Source organism: Canis lupus, chromosome 17 (assembly GCF_048164855.1).
Source record: "Canis lupus baileyi chromosome 17, mCanLup2.hap1, whole genome shotgun sequence".
NCBI classification, from domain to species: Eukaryota; Metazoa; Chordata; class Mammalia; order Carnivora; family Canidae; genus Canis; species Canis lupus.
In genome coordinates this window covers 933,144-951,357 of record NC_132854.1, presented here as the reverse complement: position 1 = coordinate 951,357, position 18,214 = coordinate 933,144, and the positions used below count along the sequence as shown (strand labels likewise).

Below are 18,214 nucleotides of genomic sequence, written 5' to 3'. Positions count from 1 at the left end.
GTCGGAGGGCAAGGTCGGAGGGCCCGGCCAGCGCCAGCGTGCAGCGCGCTTCCCTCCCGCCCCTGCAACCCCAGGCGGGCAGCGCGGCTGAGGGAGCTGGCGTCCACCCCGGCCCCAAAGACCCACAGGACCCACGGGGATCCAGAGGCCTGGGGTGGCGGGCAGCATGCGGCGGCGTGGGGAGCGCGCTCTCGGCTGCTGTGGCCTCTGCACCTGCCCGAGGGCAGCCGGAGGTAAAGGGGGGGCGCGGCTCAGTGCCCCGTTGGTGGCACCTCACCTCACCGTCTGTTTGCGCCCCCCACAGCTCCTCCTTCCTCTCCAGGGAAGGCAGAGACCCCGCTGCTAGGGACCGGGAGCAGGTTGTGCCTTTGCGCGGGGAGCACAGTTGGTACTGTGGGGGCCCCCAGCTGGCCGCGGGGATGTGCAGGCAGGGCCCCCAGGTGGCCTCGGGGGCGCGCACGCAGGGCCCCCAGGTGACCGCGGGGGATGCGTAGGCAGGGCCCCCAGGTGGCCGCGGGGGCGCACACACAGGACCCCCAGGTGACCGCGGGGATGCGCACGCAGGGCCCCCAGGTGGCCGCGGGGATGCGCACGCAGGGCCTCCAGGTGACCGCGGGGGCGCACACGCAGGGCCCCCAGGTGGCCGCGGGGATGCGCACGCAGGGCCCCCAGGTGACCGCGGGGATGCGCACGCAGGGCCCCCAGGTGGCCGCGGGGATGCGCACGCAGGGCCTCCAGGTGACCGCGGGGGCGCACACGCAGGGCCCCCAGGTGGCCGCGGGGATGCGCACGCAGGGCCCCCAGGTGGCCGCGGGGATGCGCACGCAGGGCCTCCAGGTGACCGCGGGGGCGCACACGCAGGGCCCCCAGGTGGCCGCGGGGATGCGCACGCAGGGTCCCCAGGTGGCCGCGGGGGTGCGCACGCAGGGCCCCCAGGTGGCCGCGGGGATGCGCACGCAGGGCCTTCAGGTGACCGCGGGGGTGCACACGCAGGGCCCCCAGGTGGCCGCGGGGATGCGCACGCAGGGCCCCCAGGTGGCCGCGGGGATGCGCACGCAGGGCCTCCAGGTGACCGCGGGGGCGCACACGCAGGGCCCCCAGGTGGCCGCGGGGATGCGCACGCAGGGCCCCCAGGTGGCCGCGGGGGTGCACACGCAGGGCTCCCGGGTGGCTGCGGGGACACGCGAGGCTGGCGCGCTGCTTCCGCTTCCGCCCAGCAGCCCCCCTGCCGCAGGGCGCGCCCCCTTGGCGGGGCGCAGGAGCCAATCCCGGGAAGGGAGGCGCGGCCGTGCCCCCTCCCCACTCTCTCGACCCCACCCATAAAGCACCTTCTGCCGCGGAGGGAAGCTCGCTGCAGAGGGTCACTTGTTCTGTCAGAGGATGAGGTTCTGGCTGAGAAATGAAGAGATGGCTCTGGAAGCGATGGTGCAGAGGCTGACCGCGGTTTGCAAGCGCACTGGTAGGAGGAGCTGCCGGCGCGGGTCTTGTGTTCCTAAGCCTGACATCATGTGTTCGGTCGTGGGGAGTGCGACAGCCTCCGCGCCCTTCCCCATTAACGTGGAGGGGAAGCAGACATGAGGGGCACCTGGCGGGCCGCTGGCGGGGCTCCGCGGACGGTCGGCTGGGCTAGGTAACGTACCGCACCGGGCAGGTGCAGGTGCCGCGCGAGCCCGGGCGGGGCACCGGGGAACCCATCGGAGCCTGGGGCCTCCAGGGCCGGGTCGGTGTGGGGACGCTGGGGCTGTCACCAGCTGACTTCAAGGAGCTAAAATCTGGATCAGATATTTCTTCTCTTCCCCAAATATTAAATCCTAAGACAAATGCTTGAACATGGTGCGGGTAGGGGGGAGTAGCGTCACTGGACATTCATTTTCTGTCTCAGTTAAAGGATGACTTAAAATGAGTTTGAGGAGCAGTTTGAACGGATCCCTTTAGGTCTGAGAAAACGCTGAGCTGGCAGCGCCCTGCTATTGGCTTTCCAGGGGCCACCCCTGGGTTTCCATGCTGCACTGGGAAGGCAGGGCACCTGCACTCACTGGTTGTCCTTGAAATGAAGAGGAAATAGCCGTATGTCATTAAAAGTAAGTGGCCACCTTTTTGCCGGACGTTGCCGGCTGTTAGTTGTACATCACTACCTCGTCGCGTCTAAATGATACTTTCCTTGAGAGGTTAGATTCCGTGGCTGGGCTTAGGCGTGGTGTCCTTCCTCCCTCTCTCTCATCAGTGGGAGACCCCACGGGGCTTGGAGAGCAGAGCCATGGTTAAATCAGGGTCAACATCGTTGTGTGTGTGATGGTCTAACCAGATTTGGGGGGACATTCAGTGTTTAATGGTGATTTTTGTGATTAAAGCTACTGGATTTATTACATATGGGTCAAAAGAAAATAAAGCCATTGTATGCCATTTGCGTCTTATCCTCAGAAAGATAGCTCCCTTTTTCTGGAACTTGGGTGCGTTTTGCTCGGGTGTGGGGTATGGCCTGTGTTGTGGGGTGAAGTGCACGGTGGGTCACAGACTCACAGGAGCACCCCTACCCGCCCTGCAGGGGGAGCCGGAGGCTATGCCTACTCTTCAAGCCTCTACTCCAGCTTTGGAGTCAGAATGACGGAGCAGGAACCGTTCCAAGAGTGATGTCATTCCCTAGGTTTTAGGGATGGAGGTTTCTCTGTGAGCTCGGAAAGATGCATGTGCATTTAGAATTGTAAAAAGGCTTCTGCGAAGAGCAGGAAGGATGGCTGCTCCCTGAATCGTGCTGCGAGCCGAGGCTTCATGTTGACCAGGACAGCCTCGCTCTGAGCAGCAAGTCCCAAACGTGCGTCCTTTGTCACATCTGTGCTACCAACAGCTGCAGATTTCACCAAGTCTCTTTTAAATCCAGGTTAACAGACATCCGGCTTGATGAATACCTGGTATTGTTTAGTCGGGGGAGAGGCAGCACCCCTGCCTGTGTCCCATTAACACCATCAGCTCCCTCTGCGCATGTTCATTTTCCATCAGGCTGTGTGCTGGCCCCACTGCGTGCAGGCTCTGGAACGTCGAGTGGGCTGTATCCTGCACCACTGATGCGGTGCCACCCACTGTCCGGGGGGCACACACACCTTCCCTTGCAGGGTCCGGAATGTAGGTCAGCGTCAACCAACTCACCAGCCAGGTCCAGACCCCACGGGCGTCCTTAGGAACTGCCCATCTGTGCCAGAGCCGCTCTTCCCCGGGGGTCACAGAGACGATCTGCCTCCAGGGTCACGGGTGGTTCGTGGCACACGTGGCAGGATGCAGGTCTGCATCTGGTGTAGTGACTTGGGGCTGGCGGCCCGACCCTGAGGACCAGGTCAGAGCTGAGGGCTTGCACTCAGGGACCTTCCAAAGGCTTCTCATCTGTTTCCTTCCACGGCTCCACCTGAACTGACAGGTGGGCCTCTTCGTCTGCTGGTCTGGACACTGCTGCCTTGCGCATCCTTCGGGCTGGTGCGTTGCTTCTCAGCGTCTGCATGTCAAGGAGGGTGGAGCTGTCATGTGGTCCTGAGCCTGGATCTGCTGACCAGGAGAACCGAAGTTTATGTGTCTGGAAACTGATCATTCATCACAAAGCCAGGAGCAGTTTCCAGTGGCAAAGCTCCTCTGCTGTGTGTGGTCTCCCTTTCCAGCATTTTCATTATTTTGTTTTTTTCTTTAGATTCCCAGTAATTGGTGAGAAAGTCAGGTGATCGGTCTGTAGTTGGTTTAAACATGTGCTGGATTCAGAACACTGGTCCTCCAGCCAGGGCCTCTGAATCTGGAGGGAATCATCACAGACTCCTGTCCCCCACTACCCGCCCCAGGTTTCTGACTCAGGAAGTCGGGCAGAGCCTGAGAACCTGCACTTTCTGGGTCTCCAGTGATGGTGATGGCACTGGTCCACGAGTCAACCTTGGGGAATTATCTTAAAAATCTCATGCCACCTTCTCCACCCTTTCATCTTGAGCATGACCCTAGCTCTTGTCGTGGGTGGATAATGATGAAGGTGGATAGATGGATGGATGAGGGTGGACGGCCAGGTGGGCAGGTGGGCCAGACCAATGGACCGTCTTATGTATATTGTGCCTTTTGATCTGTACGGCCACTCGGAGGCTTAGCCATCATGCCCATCCTGCATACAAGACAGTAAAAATATAAGTTCTGTCCTATTTGAAAGGCTGAATGGCCCTCAGTGAGGACTGGCACGTTCATGTTGTGCATCAGAGCCTGCACGATGGGTCTGCCCCACACCTGTGGTCTTCAGTTCTTCCCCTAGTCAGTCCTGGGAGGAGGAACCCACCCCCCCTGGTAAGTCCTGGGAGGAGGACCCCACCCCCTGGTCAGTCCTGGGAGGAGGACCCCACCCCCTGGTCAGTCCTGGCAGGAGGACCGCACCCCCTGGTCAGTCCTGAGAGGAGGACCCCGCACCCTGGTCAGTCCTGGGAGGAGGACCCATCCCCTGGTCAGTCCTGGCAGGAGGACCGCACCCCCTGGTCAGTCCTACAAGGAGGACCCCACCCCCTGGTCAGTCCTGCAAGGAGGACTCTCCCCCTGGTTGGTCTTCTAGTAATTGCTCTCACAGGCCCAGTGACCATAATTGGATGCCTCACCTTGGGGAAGTTGCAATTTTTCTGGATTGCCTCAGAGAATAATGCTAGAGACAAGAAGAGCAAAGAGGTATGAGGGGGCAAATCAGCTCACTTCTCCTGGGCAGCTCAAGGGCTTAGGCCCTGCTTCTCCCTGCTTGAGTAGGAATAGGACACTCTTAGAATTCACTTACCTCCTTCTTGTTAGGTGCGTGCTTTTTTATTTTCGATGTTCGCTTGGTGTGAATATATAAACAGACCGATGAGTCACATAACCATGTGCTCTTCTACGGAACTTAAGATCTGAAAAAATGATTTTTAAAAGATTGTTTTTTAGTGAAAAGAGTTGTGTTTACTACATAGGTATCAACACAGAGTTTTGTTTTATTTTTTTATCTCTTTAGTTATTACTCTTTTTCCCTAAATAGAAGACAAGCGTCTTATGTATATTGTGCCTTTTGATCTGTACGGCCACTCAGAGGCTTAGCCATCATGCCCATCCTGCAGGTGTGCAAACAGAGGGCCCAGTTAGGTCAGCAGCAGGACTGGACAGTGGCAGAGCTCATAATGGACAGTCCCTGTTCTGCGCATATACCTGAATATTCCTGTCATGCCAGAGAGTCTCCAGGTTGCATTAAGCTTATGGAAAGCTCCACAGAAGCAACGGAGGTGAGTGGTTTATGAAGGGGAGGTAAAAGGTGAAGACGCTGCCTACTGCCTGCTGCTGGCACCCAGCAGGTCTCAGCTGGCCAGCTTGTTTGTGAGCATGTGGCGTCCCCTACCCCTGCCACTGCCCCAGGGCCTCTCTGGAGGAGCCGTCTGTTTGCTGCCCCCTTCTCCGTGGGTCAGAGCACCCCTCAGCTAGGAAAGAGCCTCCTCTCGCCTCTCCTCTGTAGCTGCCACCTGGTGGGGGGCAGAGGGCAAGGGGCCCGTCCCTGGGGCGGGCATCACATCTGGACTGTGTCACCAGAATACTTCTGGAAGACAGAACCACGTGCTGCTGTCACCAAGAATCCACTGGGTGGAATGCTGAGGGATTGGTCCCTGACACTGTCTGATGGCCACATCTGTCCCTCATGACCTAGAGCCAGTGTGAATTGTCTGACCAGTCAGCCCATGACACGGCAGAGCAAGACCCCGCAGACCACAGAGAGGAGCTGTGCCCCGCACCTCCCCACCCAGCTTCTGTTTGCGCAAAGTTCTATAGACTTGGTGTCTGCTTGGGTTAATGTGTGAAAATAAGTAGTTAACCCAGAAATGCCAAACATACCCTATGAATTCTTTATGTAATATTTAGTTTGGGGAAGTGTCTTCTGCGTGTAATGTGGCTCTTTATATTTGCACTGTGGGGTCTGAAGCCCCTGGTGTGTGAGGTGGGGACAGCCCGGAGGCCAGGGGGCTGGGGCTGGGGGAGCGGGAGTAGAGGGTTCGGGCCCACACATCTGTCAGCCCCGGTGCAGTAAGGAACCACAGGTGAGCAGCTTCTCTCCCACAGTCTGCAGACTGGCGGTATGAGGCAGGGCTGAACTCTCCTGAGGCCTCTCCTACAGCGTGCAGATGGCCGTCTTCTCCGCGTGTCCTCACTCGGTCCACCCTCTGTGTAGCTGTGTCTGATCCTCTTATAAGGACCCGGGTCATACAGGAGTAGGGCCATCCTGGTGACCTCGTTTTGTCTTAGTTATGTCTTTAAAGTCCCCATCTCAGAACAGAGTCACATTCTGAGGTCCTGAGGCTGGACTTCAACACATGGAATGTGGGGCGAGGGACACCATTCAGCCCCTGACACCGGGTTGGATATGAAGTTGGGTCATGGCCCCAGCCTCAGCTCAGACTCTGGGAAATCAGAGCCTCTGAGACTTGTAGGCAGAGCTGTGGTTTTTTGTTTTGTTTTGTTTTTAATAAACTTATTTTTATTGGTGTTCAATTTGCCAACATATAGAATAACACCCAGTGCTCATCCATCAAGTGCCCCCCTCAGTGCCCGTCACCCAGTCACCCCCACCCCCCGCCCTCCTCCCTTTCTACCATAGTTCATTTCCCAGAGTTAAGAGTCTCTCATGTTCTGTCTCCCTTTCTGATATTTCCCACTCATTTTTTCTCCTTTCCTCTTTATTCCCCTTCACTATTTTTTATATTCCCCAAATGAATGAGACCATACAATGTTTGTCCTTCTCCGATTGACTTACTTCACTCAGCATAATACTCTCCAGTTCCATCCACGTCGAAGCAAATGGTGGGTATTTGTCGTTTCTAATGGCTGAGGAATATTCCATCGTATACATAAACCACATCTTCTTTATCCATTCATCTTTCGATGGACACCGAGGCTCCTTCCAGAGTTTGGCTATTGTGGCCATTGCTGCTAGAAACATCGGGGTGCAGGTGTCCTGGCGTTTCACTGCATCTGTATCTTTGGGGTAAATCCCCAGCAGTGCAATTGCTGGGTCGTAGGGCAGGTCTATTTTTAACTCTTTGAGGAACCTCCACACAGTTTTCTAGAGTGGCTGCACCAGTTCACATCCCCACCAACAGTGCAAGAGGGTTCCCCTTTCTAGAGCTGTGGTTTTTAAGGCTCTTCTGGCTGCTTGTTGGGAAGGTGGAGTTGCTGTATGACCAGGAGGCCACTGCCTGGTCCAGGACAGATTGGACAGCCCCTGGGGCCTGTGTGGCAGGTGTGTAGGGGGCAGGCGGCATGGGCAGGGGCGTCCTGGATGTGTTCTGGAGGTGGGGCTGACTGAGCTGGACACAGCAGTAGAAGGAAGAGCATGGTGAGGCCCACCTGCTGCCACCTGCACCATCTAGGCTGCGTGCAGCTCTTGAGCCATCCTCCCTGGGAAGGTGGTGTGTGGCTGAGACAGGCTCAGCGTGGCAGCAGGCTGGGAGCTAAGGGCCAGAGCAGCAAGAAGAAGCTTTGTTCCCAGGACATCCTTGGAGCACAGTGGCATGACACCCCCAATGTACCTGTCAAAGAAAGCAGTCCTTTCCGGGCACAAGGTGTGTGCATTTCTGCACAGAATATAGGGGCTTTTGGTGCCGTGGCCAGAGCATCTGGCAAAACTAAAGTCTGTCCAGCACAGTGTCTGCCAGATGCATTGGTGCCGTCCCCATGCCTGGGTGCTTCTCTGTGGTGATGAATCCTTAGTTCTTTTTCAGATCTGTCCTGAAGGGTGTGGAGGCCTTTGAGGAAGAATGCCACTCAGGCAGGTGGAAGGGGTGTTGGTGGGGATCTGTAATGGGCTGGGAGTGACTACGAGACGTGGGAACTGTTATTAACCATAAACAAGGCACATATGCAGGCGGTTCCTGTGGCTCTTGCAGCAGGGAGTCAGGAGTGGGTTTTAGAGATTCCGAAGAAAAACTCTGGGGCTGAAATCAGTGGGTTACTCTCCTTTAGGACTGCCCATTGGAGGTGTTGCTGGTTCCCCGCAGTCTAGCCTGGGTACTTGGGGTCTGGTCTCTGACGAGACATTGCCCAGAAAGCTGTTGGAAATGCAGATGCTTGGGCCCATTGCGGCCAGGTGAGTGTGATGCCTGCACAGGTGCCGTGAGGGTGCCACAGTGCAGGTCAGTGGGCAGGTGGAAGTGGAGCACCTCACTCCATCAGTGGACTCCAGAGACAGAATCAGATGGAAAGCAAGGACCACCTTGCACCCCCACCCCACTCCCCCACCCCTGCCTGGAGCTCCTGCTCGCCCATCAGCTAATTCGGAGCCACTCCTGTGATCCTAGCCCACACCCCTGGGCGCACACTATCCCCATGCCCACTGTGCTACCTGCCTTGTGGCGGTTCGCCACATCCATGGCTCACTGATGCCCTGTTTGACCTCTCGCCTGGGCCTGGCACTTACCTGTCTCCACATGTGCTCAAGTAGCAAGTGGTAGAAAGCACGTGTTGGTCTGAATTGAGGACCTGCAGCAGGAAAATGAAGCCCCCAAAGATGGGATATTTGTGAATACTTCCCTGATTTTCAAAAAGAACATGTGCGATCAAGAAACTATAAATTCGAGGGATTCCTGGATGGCTCAGCAGTTTAGCACCTGCCTTCAGCCCAGGGCATGATCCTGGAGACCCGGGATTGAGTCCCGTGTCAGGCTCCCTGCTTGGAGCCTGCTTCTCCCTCTGCCTGTGTCTCTGCCCCCCTCTCTCTGTGTCTCTCATAAAGAAATAAATTTTTAAAAAAGCTTTAAAAAAAAAAAAAGAAACTATAAATTCGGGACGCCTGGGTGGCTCAGCGGTTGAGCGTCTGCCTTTGGCTCAGGGCGTGATCCCTGTCCTGGGATCGAGTACCGCATCGGGCTCCCTGCGAGGAGCCTGCTTTGCTTCTCCCTCTGTCTGTGTCTCTGCCTCTCTCTGTGTGTCTCTCATGAATAAATAAAAAAAAATCTTAAAAAAAAAAAAAAGAAACTATAAATTGGCTACCTTGACCTTCTAAGGAAGCAGAAATGGTTGAATAAATTGAGAGCATGCAGGAAGGTGGTCGTCTCCAGCAGCTAAGATACACTAAACTCAGAGCAAACTACGTCTGTGGAAGTCAAAGAAACGTCGGACTTTGGTGTCTGGAATTTGAAAAAGGCTTTCTTGGTGTCCTGTGCTGTCCTTGGTGGACAAAGAGAAGAGGCTGTGAGGATGGCATGGTGAGATTATTCAGATTCTTTGCCAGCAAGTGTCCCTCCCACCACCTCTTCAGGGGGCGGGACACGGGTCTGTCTGCTTTGACTTGCATGTGGCTGTGGGACTGGCTCTGGCAGCTCCAATGCTCAGATGTGCTTGTAGTGGGCTGCCCTTTCCTGCTCCTGGTGACCCCGCGGGAGAACTGCCAGGGCAGGTGTTACCCTCCAGCCTGGTTCTCGGTGAGGCATGTGGAGCAGAGTCAGCCCACCGCACTGTGAGCCGGGGGTAACGTGTCTGGGGCCCTTAATTGGGGGCAGGTTGTTATGCAGCATTGATGTGGCACCTACTGACTAATACAGACCCTGTGGTCTGAACAACCAGCCATCCAGTGGGTGACGCCATCATCTTCTCCTTTTTAAGATCAGTATTGAAATGTTTTCTTGATCATTGTTGGGAAGCAGGAGCCCAGCTGTGCCCTCCAGGCTTGCAGGCTCCTGCCATTGGGCAGGGGTGGAGAGTCCTCGTGGTCTCCGGGTGATAGTGTAGAGAGCCATGAATCAATGAGTAGAAATTACAGGAGGCAGATTTCGACCAAGAGGAACTATTTCTCCTAAGGACTCAAAGACCAGCTCCCCGTGAGTGTAAGTGTGGGCCCAGGCTGTGGAGTGGATGGGTAAGTGCCTTGGAGGGGTGGGCTGGGGACCTGCGGAGGCCCCGGCAGTGCTCAGATCCGTGATTTTCACATTGCTTCCCCTGCTCAAAATGTCTTGTAAATGTGTCAGTGTTGTCTATGTTCAGTGGATGTAGCTACAACCAGTGACGTTCAGCTGTTTGGAGAGACTACACGTCTCTGGTTGAAGAGGGCGTCTGGAAGACCCTGACTACACACCCACATGTGAGGGGACCCGGAAGACAATTCCAAAGGATGCTTTGCACATCTGTAAGAGGGCAACCTTGTATTTACAGGAAGCAGTGACATTCACGTTTCTGTGTTTGTCTGTGAATGATCCCTTTGTGTAAGCAAAGCAGACAACAAAACGAAGCCGGCTCCCTGGTGTGTTTGGGTTGGAGGTACTGGATCCCGACACTCAACACGCTTCTTGTCATCAGGCACATGTCTCCAGGTGACACACACATTGCTGCTGCCCACTCCCCCACCCCACCCCCGTCTCCTGGGACCAGTTCCCGAGCCAGCCAGCCCCTGTGTGGCATTTCATGATGTTGCTCTGCATATAGTTTGCTAACTGCTTCATGGAGCAGCTCCCTCCCCGGCTGTGTCAGGGGTCCCCTAAGAGTAATGGCATGTTCCAGGCTCTGGGGAACCTCCCCTGCAGGCCCCATAGTGCTGAGCCTGTGGATGCCACTCAGGGTGGCTGCAGGAGTGCTGCTGCTGCTGCTGCTGGGAAGGCTGGCCTCCTGGGGCACAGCAGGGGGATTTGTGTGTTCATAGTAGCTCGTCCGGCAGGTGCTTTGTCCCAACATCAGTCCCCAGAGACACAGAGACATGAGTGGCGGTCACACCTGTCAGCATACTGTCCAGAAAATTTTAAGTTGTAAATTTGAAAACCCATAGAGCCAATTCTTTCTGAATGTTAGAGATAAGTGACTTTTGTGTGTAAAAGTTTGGCTTTGAGCAAATATTCTGGCTTTTTGTCATTTCATTGTTCGTAGCATCGAGAAGTCAGTCCAGTCCCTGAAGTATGGAACCTGATTTCTTATCTTTGCAGAAGGAAGGACTAGTGTTTAGTCCGATTGGTGACAGTTTTAGCAGGACTTTAAATGAGCTGGTGAGCCAGTGCCCCATGTATGACTTCAGCTCTGTTAAGATACTTTATCTTTAAAGACAGTTTTTTAAAATTTTTTGATGTCTGAATCGTTAAGAAGGGAGAACATGTCATTTGATGTTTAAACGGTAACAAAACTCAGAAAGTTGTTGAATAGACAGATACTAGGTCTCCTAGGCTTATCAGTTGTATAATTTTATGCCTCCTTCAGTTCTCAAAGGGCTAAAATTAGTTTTCTCTCCTGAGACCGAGTCCTCAGTGTTAGCAGGATCCCTTGTTCATGCAGACACACCCATGCACTGGCTGGCCTCACGTGTCGGGAGCATGTGCTCTGTGCTGGCTGTGCCAGGAGCTCACACATCCACCTAGAGGAGTGGGACCCCAAGGTCTCCCCTGATCTTCTCTGTGAATAGTCTCCAGCATAGACCCTGGCTTAACCTGACAAGTGTCAGAACTTCACATGGAAGGTACCTATTTCATGAGCTGCACGATATTCCCAGCATAGGGAAAATGCTGATTTAAGATCACCACAAGCACCACTCCGTCACCATGTCCCCTGTTGTGTGTTTTAGCTGGTTTCTAAATTCATATGACATGGGCACAGTCTAGATTTTGTGATGATTGGTCTGGTGGGACGTGTCCTCATTTTCAAGCGTGAGCAGCTCCAGATGCACTCCTGGGGTGCAGAGGCCTCGGCAGGTCAGACCTGTAGTGTGCTTTATGGGCTATCTTCATTGTCCAGCTCTCAGAGCTTCCTGTCTTTGTCATTGGAAGGGACAGAAAGCCCCTGTTAAATAGTGAACAATTCGTGGCGACGGGCCACGGGGCTCTGTTGGGAATCGCCGTCCGGTGGGGCTGCCAGCGGAGGCCAGGAGGCGGGGCCGGGACTCGGTGCTGAGCAGGAGGGAGGGCCTGTTGGGTGTGTGGATGCCGGTGGACCTCAGTGCTGGCCTCACCGTGAAGAGCACGTCTGCAGCAAGGAGAGGAACCGTCTGCCAGAGAGACCCAGGAAGAGCACAGGCATTGAGAAGGCAGAGCACAGAGGGGGGCGGTGTGCTCTGCGGCCCTGGCTCTCAGGGACCTTGTGGAATCCACCCACCAAAATGGGCATACCAGGCGCTGGTTCCTATACTCTGTCTTCAAAAGAAAAAGAGAGGGCAGCCCTGGTGGCGCAGCGGTTTGGCACCGCCTGCAGCCTGGGGTGTGATCCTGGAGACCTGGGATCGAGTCCCACATCAGGCTCCCTGCGTGGAGTCTGCTTCTCCCTCTCCCTCTGTGTCCATGAATAAATAAATAAAATCTTAAAAAAAAAAAAAAAAGAAAAAGAGAGAAGAGCCTTTTATGCCCAAGTCCTAAGGCCTGGCTGCAGCTTCATGCAGCAGTAAGCCAGGTGTCTGCCCCCAAGGGCTGATTTTCCAAACACTCAGCATCTCATTTAAGACCTAAGCTAAAAAAAAAATTAAAATTAAAAAAAAAAAAAAGACCTAAGCTAAAGAACTCCCTGCTGCCCTGACATGATTAATGTAAGACTCTTACTGCCAAAAGCCATGCCAGTTATTGATACAAATCTCTTGACGGTGGCTGGAGGTCCTGTTGAGTAAAATCTACTCTTGGGGTCCCCAGAGAATCAGTCTGGTTCTCACATGCCAGCCGGCACCACCAGCCTGCCCCGGCTGCGCTCAGCACACCTGGTGGGCCAGCATCCTGGGCGGGCATCCTGGCTGGCTTGTGTTTGGGACCCGAGGAGCTTTGGGAAGGAAATGCCCACGGAAGGCTGAGAAAACCCATGGCTTCCAGACGTCGGCCAAACCCAAAGGCTGTGAACCGACAAAGCAGAGAGACCAGGAGATTGTGAGCAGATTCGTGTCTCAGAACTGAATTTTGGAAAAGGTTTTAATTAGTAGCATGTTTAAGACAGACGTGGATAAGGAGCACCTGGGCCGCCTGCATGTTTGCGCAGCCGCGTCTGACCTGTAGCTGCTCAGTGAGCAGCCTGACGTTCCCTGTTCTCCTGATCTGTGCGCACCTTCATGTTTACATGGGGAAGGGAAAGACCCGGGGAGAAATTCGGTGCCAGGCTCAGGACAACACGTGATGGGTGGCTCGTCACAGTTACTAACCACTAGTGGCGGCAGCTCCTGGAGACACAGAGCCACTGTGTCTCCACATGTCCTTCCTGAGGTGCGGTGGGCTGCACAAGCTGAGGGCTCCGGTCGCTGGTCACAGGAAGAGGGCTTATGTCCTGGACGTGCCACATCAAACGCACCATCTGTTTCCTTCTGAATGTGTGCCGGTCTGGCCTCTGCTTGGAAGCCAGCATGAAGGGGCAGAGATGGACAGCACGGCTGCCCAAGCTTCAGCCTGGTCATGGTTTTCTCTTGCTTCTGGTGAAGGACCCCAGCTCCGTTTACTCCTTGTTGCTTCTCATGGATGCAGCCCCAGCAGCCAGCTTTACTTGTTGCATCCCCAAGGACTCAGACCTGGGCCTGGGGCAGGTGACAGCCCAGGTGGGTGTGGAGGCAAATAGTACCAGCCCCTGCTCGGTGCTCTTGGCACCTTTCCTGCTCAGAGGAAAGGTCCCCTTGGCCCCACTTTGTCCAGCTCCAGCAGAAGGACTTGTGTTTGGCAGGGTCGCCCTAGCCCATAAACGCTCATGGGAGGAAAGTGGGTGCCAAGGGACCAGAATGAAATGAATGCATTATCTAGCTGCAGACCAGCTGTACCTGCTCTAAGAGTGTTGGCTGATAAAGGCGTGCCCGTGACGCAAGGGGTAAGCCTGGCCTTTCAGACAGACTGGAGTGCCGACCCTCCACAGTTTCTGTCCTGTGACCTTGAGCATACGATAAGCTCACTCGGGCCCTCGGAGCATCTGCTGTGCGGCACTGCACACACTGCCCGGCAGGTTAGCTGTGAGGATCGCGGGCATGCCGGATGCAAGGCCCCCACAGAAGGACGCCCTGGGCAGTGCTAGGCACTCACCCCCACAGGCAGACGCGGTGTGGGCACCAGGGTCTGGGGCCATTGGGCCAGGGGCACTTTCAGCATCACAGGGAAGTAGCACTTGCCAAGCCAAGCAGTGTTACCATTTCCTTCCCCCACGCCGAGCTGGACAGCAGGCGGGTCACAGGCAGAGGAATTTACCGGTTTATTTCAAGAAGGCCCAGGGCCTCTTCCCCCCTCCCTTCCTCCCGCCTTCTAGTTGTTTGTTTGAACTTGAGACTTCCTGAGCTTGGAAGGTGTTTTTGGCTCAGGCAGTTGGAGCAGGTCCCTGACACCGGGAGCCCCAGCCAGCACAAGCCCCTTTCCAGTGAAGGAAACGCCCAAGATCTGCAAATAGACCACCGTGCACCCGGCCCTGACCCTGTAGTCTTTCTCCGGCACCACGGGTGTGGGGACAGGAGGGGAGCAGCAGCAGCTTCTGCAGGCACGCCCTCGTGTGCAGGTGGTTCTGGGCCACCCCAGTGACCATCTGTGCCCATGGTCACTGCAGCGCAAGGCCAGGGACTCTGGGAGCTGGTTGGCCGCTCTGTTGTTCTTCCTCACGACTCGGTAAACCCAAGGTCACTGGAGGTCGTGTGCCCAGCTCAGTGCGTGGCACCTGGTACAGCGCCCTCCCCAACACCGCCGGCGCCCACCTATTGCTGACTGGCCCCGTGGAGACCTGCAGGGCAGTGGGAACCGCGGGGCTCCGACACAGGGTCACATTCCGCCCTTGCAGGAGCCCATCTGCACACTCAACGCCGTTGCTGCCACGCGTGTCCCTAGAAGACAACAGGATGGCCGAGAGGGGAGCATCCCGGGGGACTCTCAGGGGCCTCCTGCGTCGGCTTCCGCCACGGCCCCTGAGGTGCTGGGGGGCCTCGACGCACCCACAGCCAGGTGAGGCGGAGTGGGGGTGCTGCCTGGGGTGTGGGACCAGGTGCCAGGGGTCCCTTCCATGGGTGGGCACCTCCCTGTGTTACCTAAATGCGTGCCCCTTGCAAGACTTTGGAGAAAGGTTAGATGCAGCATGCCAGGGCATCTTGCTGAAGCCAATGAGGGTCTAGCTTTACTTGGTTTACTTTGTCCTCTGCTTCTGAGGACCTGGGCTCGTGAGTCCTTGCTCTGGCCATGGTGACAGCGAGCAGACATGAGCAGACGTGCATGAGGGGGCTGGTGCGCAGTGCCCTGGTAACCCCAGGGGCATCCTGCCCCAGTTCCTGGCCCTGGGCAGCCTCCCGCCCTCCCTGTTCTGCAGCTGGACAGGGACGGGTCCCCTGACAGGAGCACAAGCTGCTCCCCAAGTGAGCTTCCTCCTGAGGAAGGAGGGGGATTCTCATGGGCCTCAAAGTTGTGATTTATGGATTGATTTCCTCTGGAGCCTGTCCCTTTTCCCAGGAGAACCGCCCTCCTCAGGGATCTGGAGACCTGAAGTTTGCTGTTGACCTGAGGGCAGCAGCTGGCTCTGCAACCTCGGGCACCCCTTTGAGGGGTCAGGGCAGACTCTGTTCCCCTGATGTCTGTAAGGTGAAAGACATCAGAAGTGGCAAAGCGAGTACAGAGCCTCCCCCTGCTTTGGGGGCCACAGCCCCTCCCTGTTGGGGAAGTGGAGCCTGGCGCTGGCCACGCCAGTAGCATCCCCAGAGGGCCGAAAAAGCCTGTGCTTAAACCTGGAGGGCTGAGCCTGTGGCCTGGTGTGGCTGACGGCCCCTGGATAGGTGGACCGCCTCCCTCGGTGTCCCTTTGGGGGAGGACAGAGCCGGCTCCTGGACAGCCTGACTGCTTCTGAGTCTTGGTGGTTGTTCTGCACGTACCTGCATCCAGGCACATGCTCAAGGTTAAAATCACCAGGCTTCCTCCTTCTTATGGACGCAGCCAACTCTGCAAAGTGCGTGGGGCCATCATGACGGATCCTGCCACAGCCCCATGCTCACAGGGGGCGTGGATCCTCCATGTGTGCCCTCCCAGCCTCCTCCCCAGTGCTGTCTGGAGGTCATTGGTCACGCGTGGGGATTCCCTGGTTGTCTGAGCAGACTCCCCCCTCCCTGGCCTTGTCTCCATTATGTGAGGACACCCAACTGTGAAGGACTAGATTGTCATCCTGGCACCTGGGGCCTGAGCCTGTCCCCACACATCAGCCATGGATCCTGGGGTCCAGGGCTGTCTTCTCGTGAAGGGGGGCTGCGGACGGGACAAGCTTTTCCTGTCCTCCTTAGTGCTCATTAGACACCGCTGAGGCTGTGAGTGCTACTAATGAAACCAGGGTGGACAGTGGGCAGTTAGGGGCTAAGGGACACATGAGGCCTGGGTCAGCAGGGCTCCCTGATCTGCCCCCGGCCTCCCTCACTGTCCAGCCCCCTGCCTCCCTCACCATCCGGCCTGGCATCTCCCAGCTAAGTCTCCTTGACCCGCAGGTGTGGCCACCGGGCCCCTGGGCACCTGCTGGCTAATTTCTGGCTCCCAGAGAAGCAGTCTTGTCTTGGCTTTCCTTCCTCCCGGCACATTTGACCCCCACCTGTCTGGATACGAGGGTCAGGCTAGCATCTGCGTCCCCGTGCACAGACCTTGCATCCAGCTGCCTTCCGTGGCTCGATCTCTGAAGGAAGCATCCTCAGGTGGGAAGTGACCAATAGCCAGGCTTCCTGGTGTAGGAGAGGGCATGCACACAGTGCAGTGGCAAGATGATGGTTGTCTGATACCCAGAGACAGGTGTGATGTCAGTCAGCGGCCATGAGGGCAACCTCTGGAACGTCGCCTCCTCGCTGTCCTGCCTGAGCTCACGGGGAGGGCTGTCCACTCTGTGCTCGTCTACATGGGCACCTTTCAGACTGAGTTTCACCAAGCCAAGAAAACAGATTGTTTTTCTTAGAATTGAGAACTTCTCTTTATGGAAACATGTTTCTGGTTGGCATGGAGAATTTTAAACAGAACCAGAACAACGTGAAAGAAGCAAATAAATACGTTCGATGCACTTGGGTGAATCGATCACTGCTAAGTAATCACAGAACTTCCCTTTGAGCTTCCTGGTCGCTAATGCAAAAAGGGAGAAAACGTTTGACCACAAGGTCACAAGCAAAAATAACTCCTTCTGGAGAGAAATCTAGAGGAAACCAGTCACTTAGCTGATCACGCTGGAAACAATGGTGACGTCTTCACAACATTTCCTTTCTTTTGGAAAGTCAGTGCCCCTAACAATGTTGAAACATCACTGTAGACTGTGAGGAGGCCCTTTCCAGAGTAGGCCAGGACAGCCCTGGGTCCCTCCCCGTTCCCGAGGGCTGAGTGCTGTGGTCGGGCTGAGATCCTGGCCTAGACCGTCTCTGTTGCTGAGACGGGCTGCCCGCCGCACCTCCCAGGACTGGACGACATGTGGCCGGGTCACAGGCTGGGTGGCCCTGTCCCCTGTGAGTGGAGGGGGCAGAGGCCACAGGGACAGGCCCACGAGTATGGGGGCTGTGGGCGCTGACACTTGGCCACCGGATCCGCTGGGTCTTGGCCATGCGGCTTTCAGAAAAGCCTGATTTGCAATCCTGGCTTTCAGCTTTTGAGGAGCTTCAGAAGCAGAGGCCCGCTTTCTCTCTGACCTTCTAGAATTTGGTGAGATCTGCTAAGCCCTGCAGAGCTGAGGAGAGTTTGCTGCTTTATCTAAAGGGTGTTCTTGCAGAGGAAATACTTGTGCTGAGTTGCTTCCCGGCTCTGGTCCCACTTGTTGGTAAGGAGAGGTTCCATGCTCTGGAGAAATCTGGCGATTTTTATATCCTTATTTTCATCATTTTAAATATCAGACAACTTGGTTGAAGTTGCTCCTTCTGACCTCCCACTCTGCACCCGGCCTGCAGGGGGACAGCTTGGCTCAGACCTGGGGATGGGTGTGGCACTGGGGTACCTGGGTCTCTGTGGGGTCTTGGTCCCAGGCACCCATGGTCTAGGCAGCAGTGTGTAGCAGGGAGCTTCACGGGGCACCTGCTGGCCGGGGTGTTAGATGCAGTCCACTGCCTTGGTCCCTGAGTAGGGACTGGGGGTACCCTCCTCCTGACCCTAGGGAGCCCAGGCCATGGGGTGGGCAGGGCAAGGCCAGCGGCACTGGGCAGGAGGCAGCTCAAGCCTTCGCCAGGCTCCAAGAGAACATCTCCAGGTGGGGTTCAGGCGTCACACCCCAGATGTGTTAGGGACCCACAGACGGTGAAAGCTGGACAGCATGGGAGGGGCATAAGAACAGGTACCCGTGGCCCCACTCTGTTGACCTTCCTCTCAGCAAA

At 56.2% G+C, this 18,214-nt stretch overlaps 1 protein-coding gene across 10 annotated transcripts in view; it reads left to right on the top strand.

Moving 5' to 3' along the window:
* The window catches only part of MCF2L (MCF.2 cell line derived transforming sequence like), a 132,020-nt gene that overhangs the window by 34,349 nt on the left and 79,457 nt on the right, over positions 1-18,214 (top strand). Inside the window, exon 1 of one of the 10 annotated variants that reach the window (XM_072782346.1) lies at positions 1,187-1,459. The exons of 5 other annotated variants lie outside the window; for them this stretch is intronic. In XM_072782346.1, coding sequence (XP_072638447.1) covers positions 1,381-1,459 — 79 coding nt within the window. In that variant the 5' untranslated portion in view covers positions 1,187-1,380. Of the gene's footprint in view, positions 1-1,186; positions 1,460-1,480; positions 1,631-2,058; positions 2,082-14,206; positions 14,856-18,214 lie in introns of those variants that run through there. 4 more of the 10 variants (XM_072782337.1, XM_072782342.1, XM_072782344.1 and 1 more) reach the window with 4 other exon arrangements.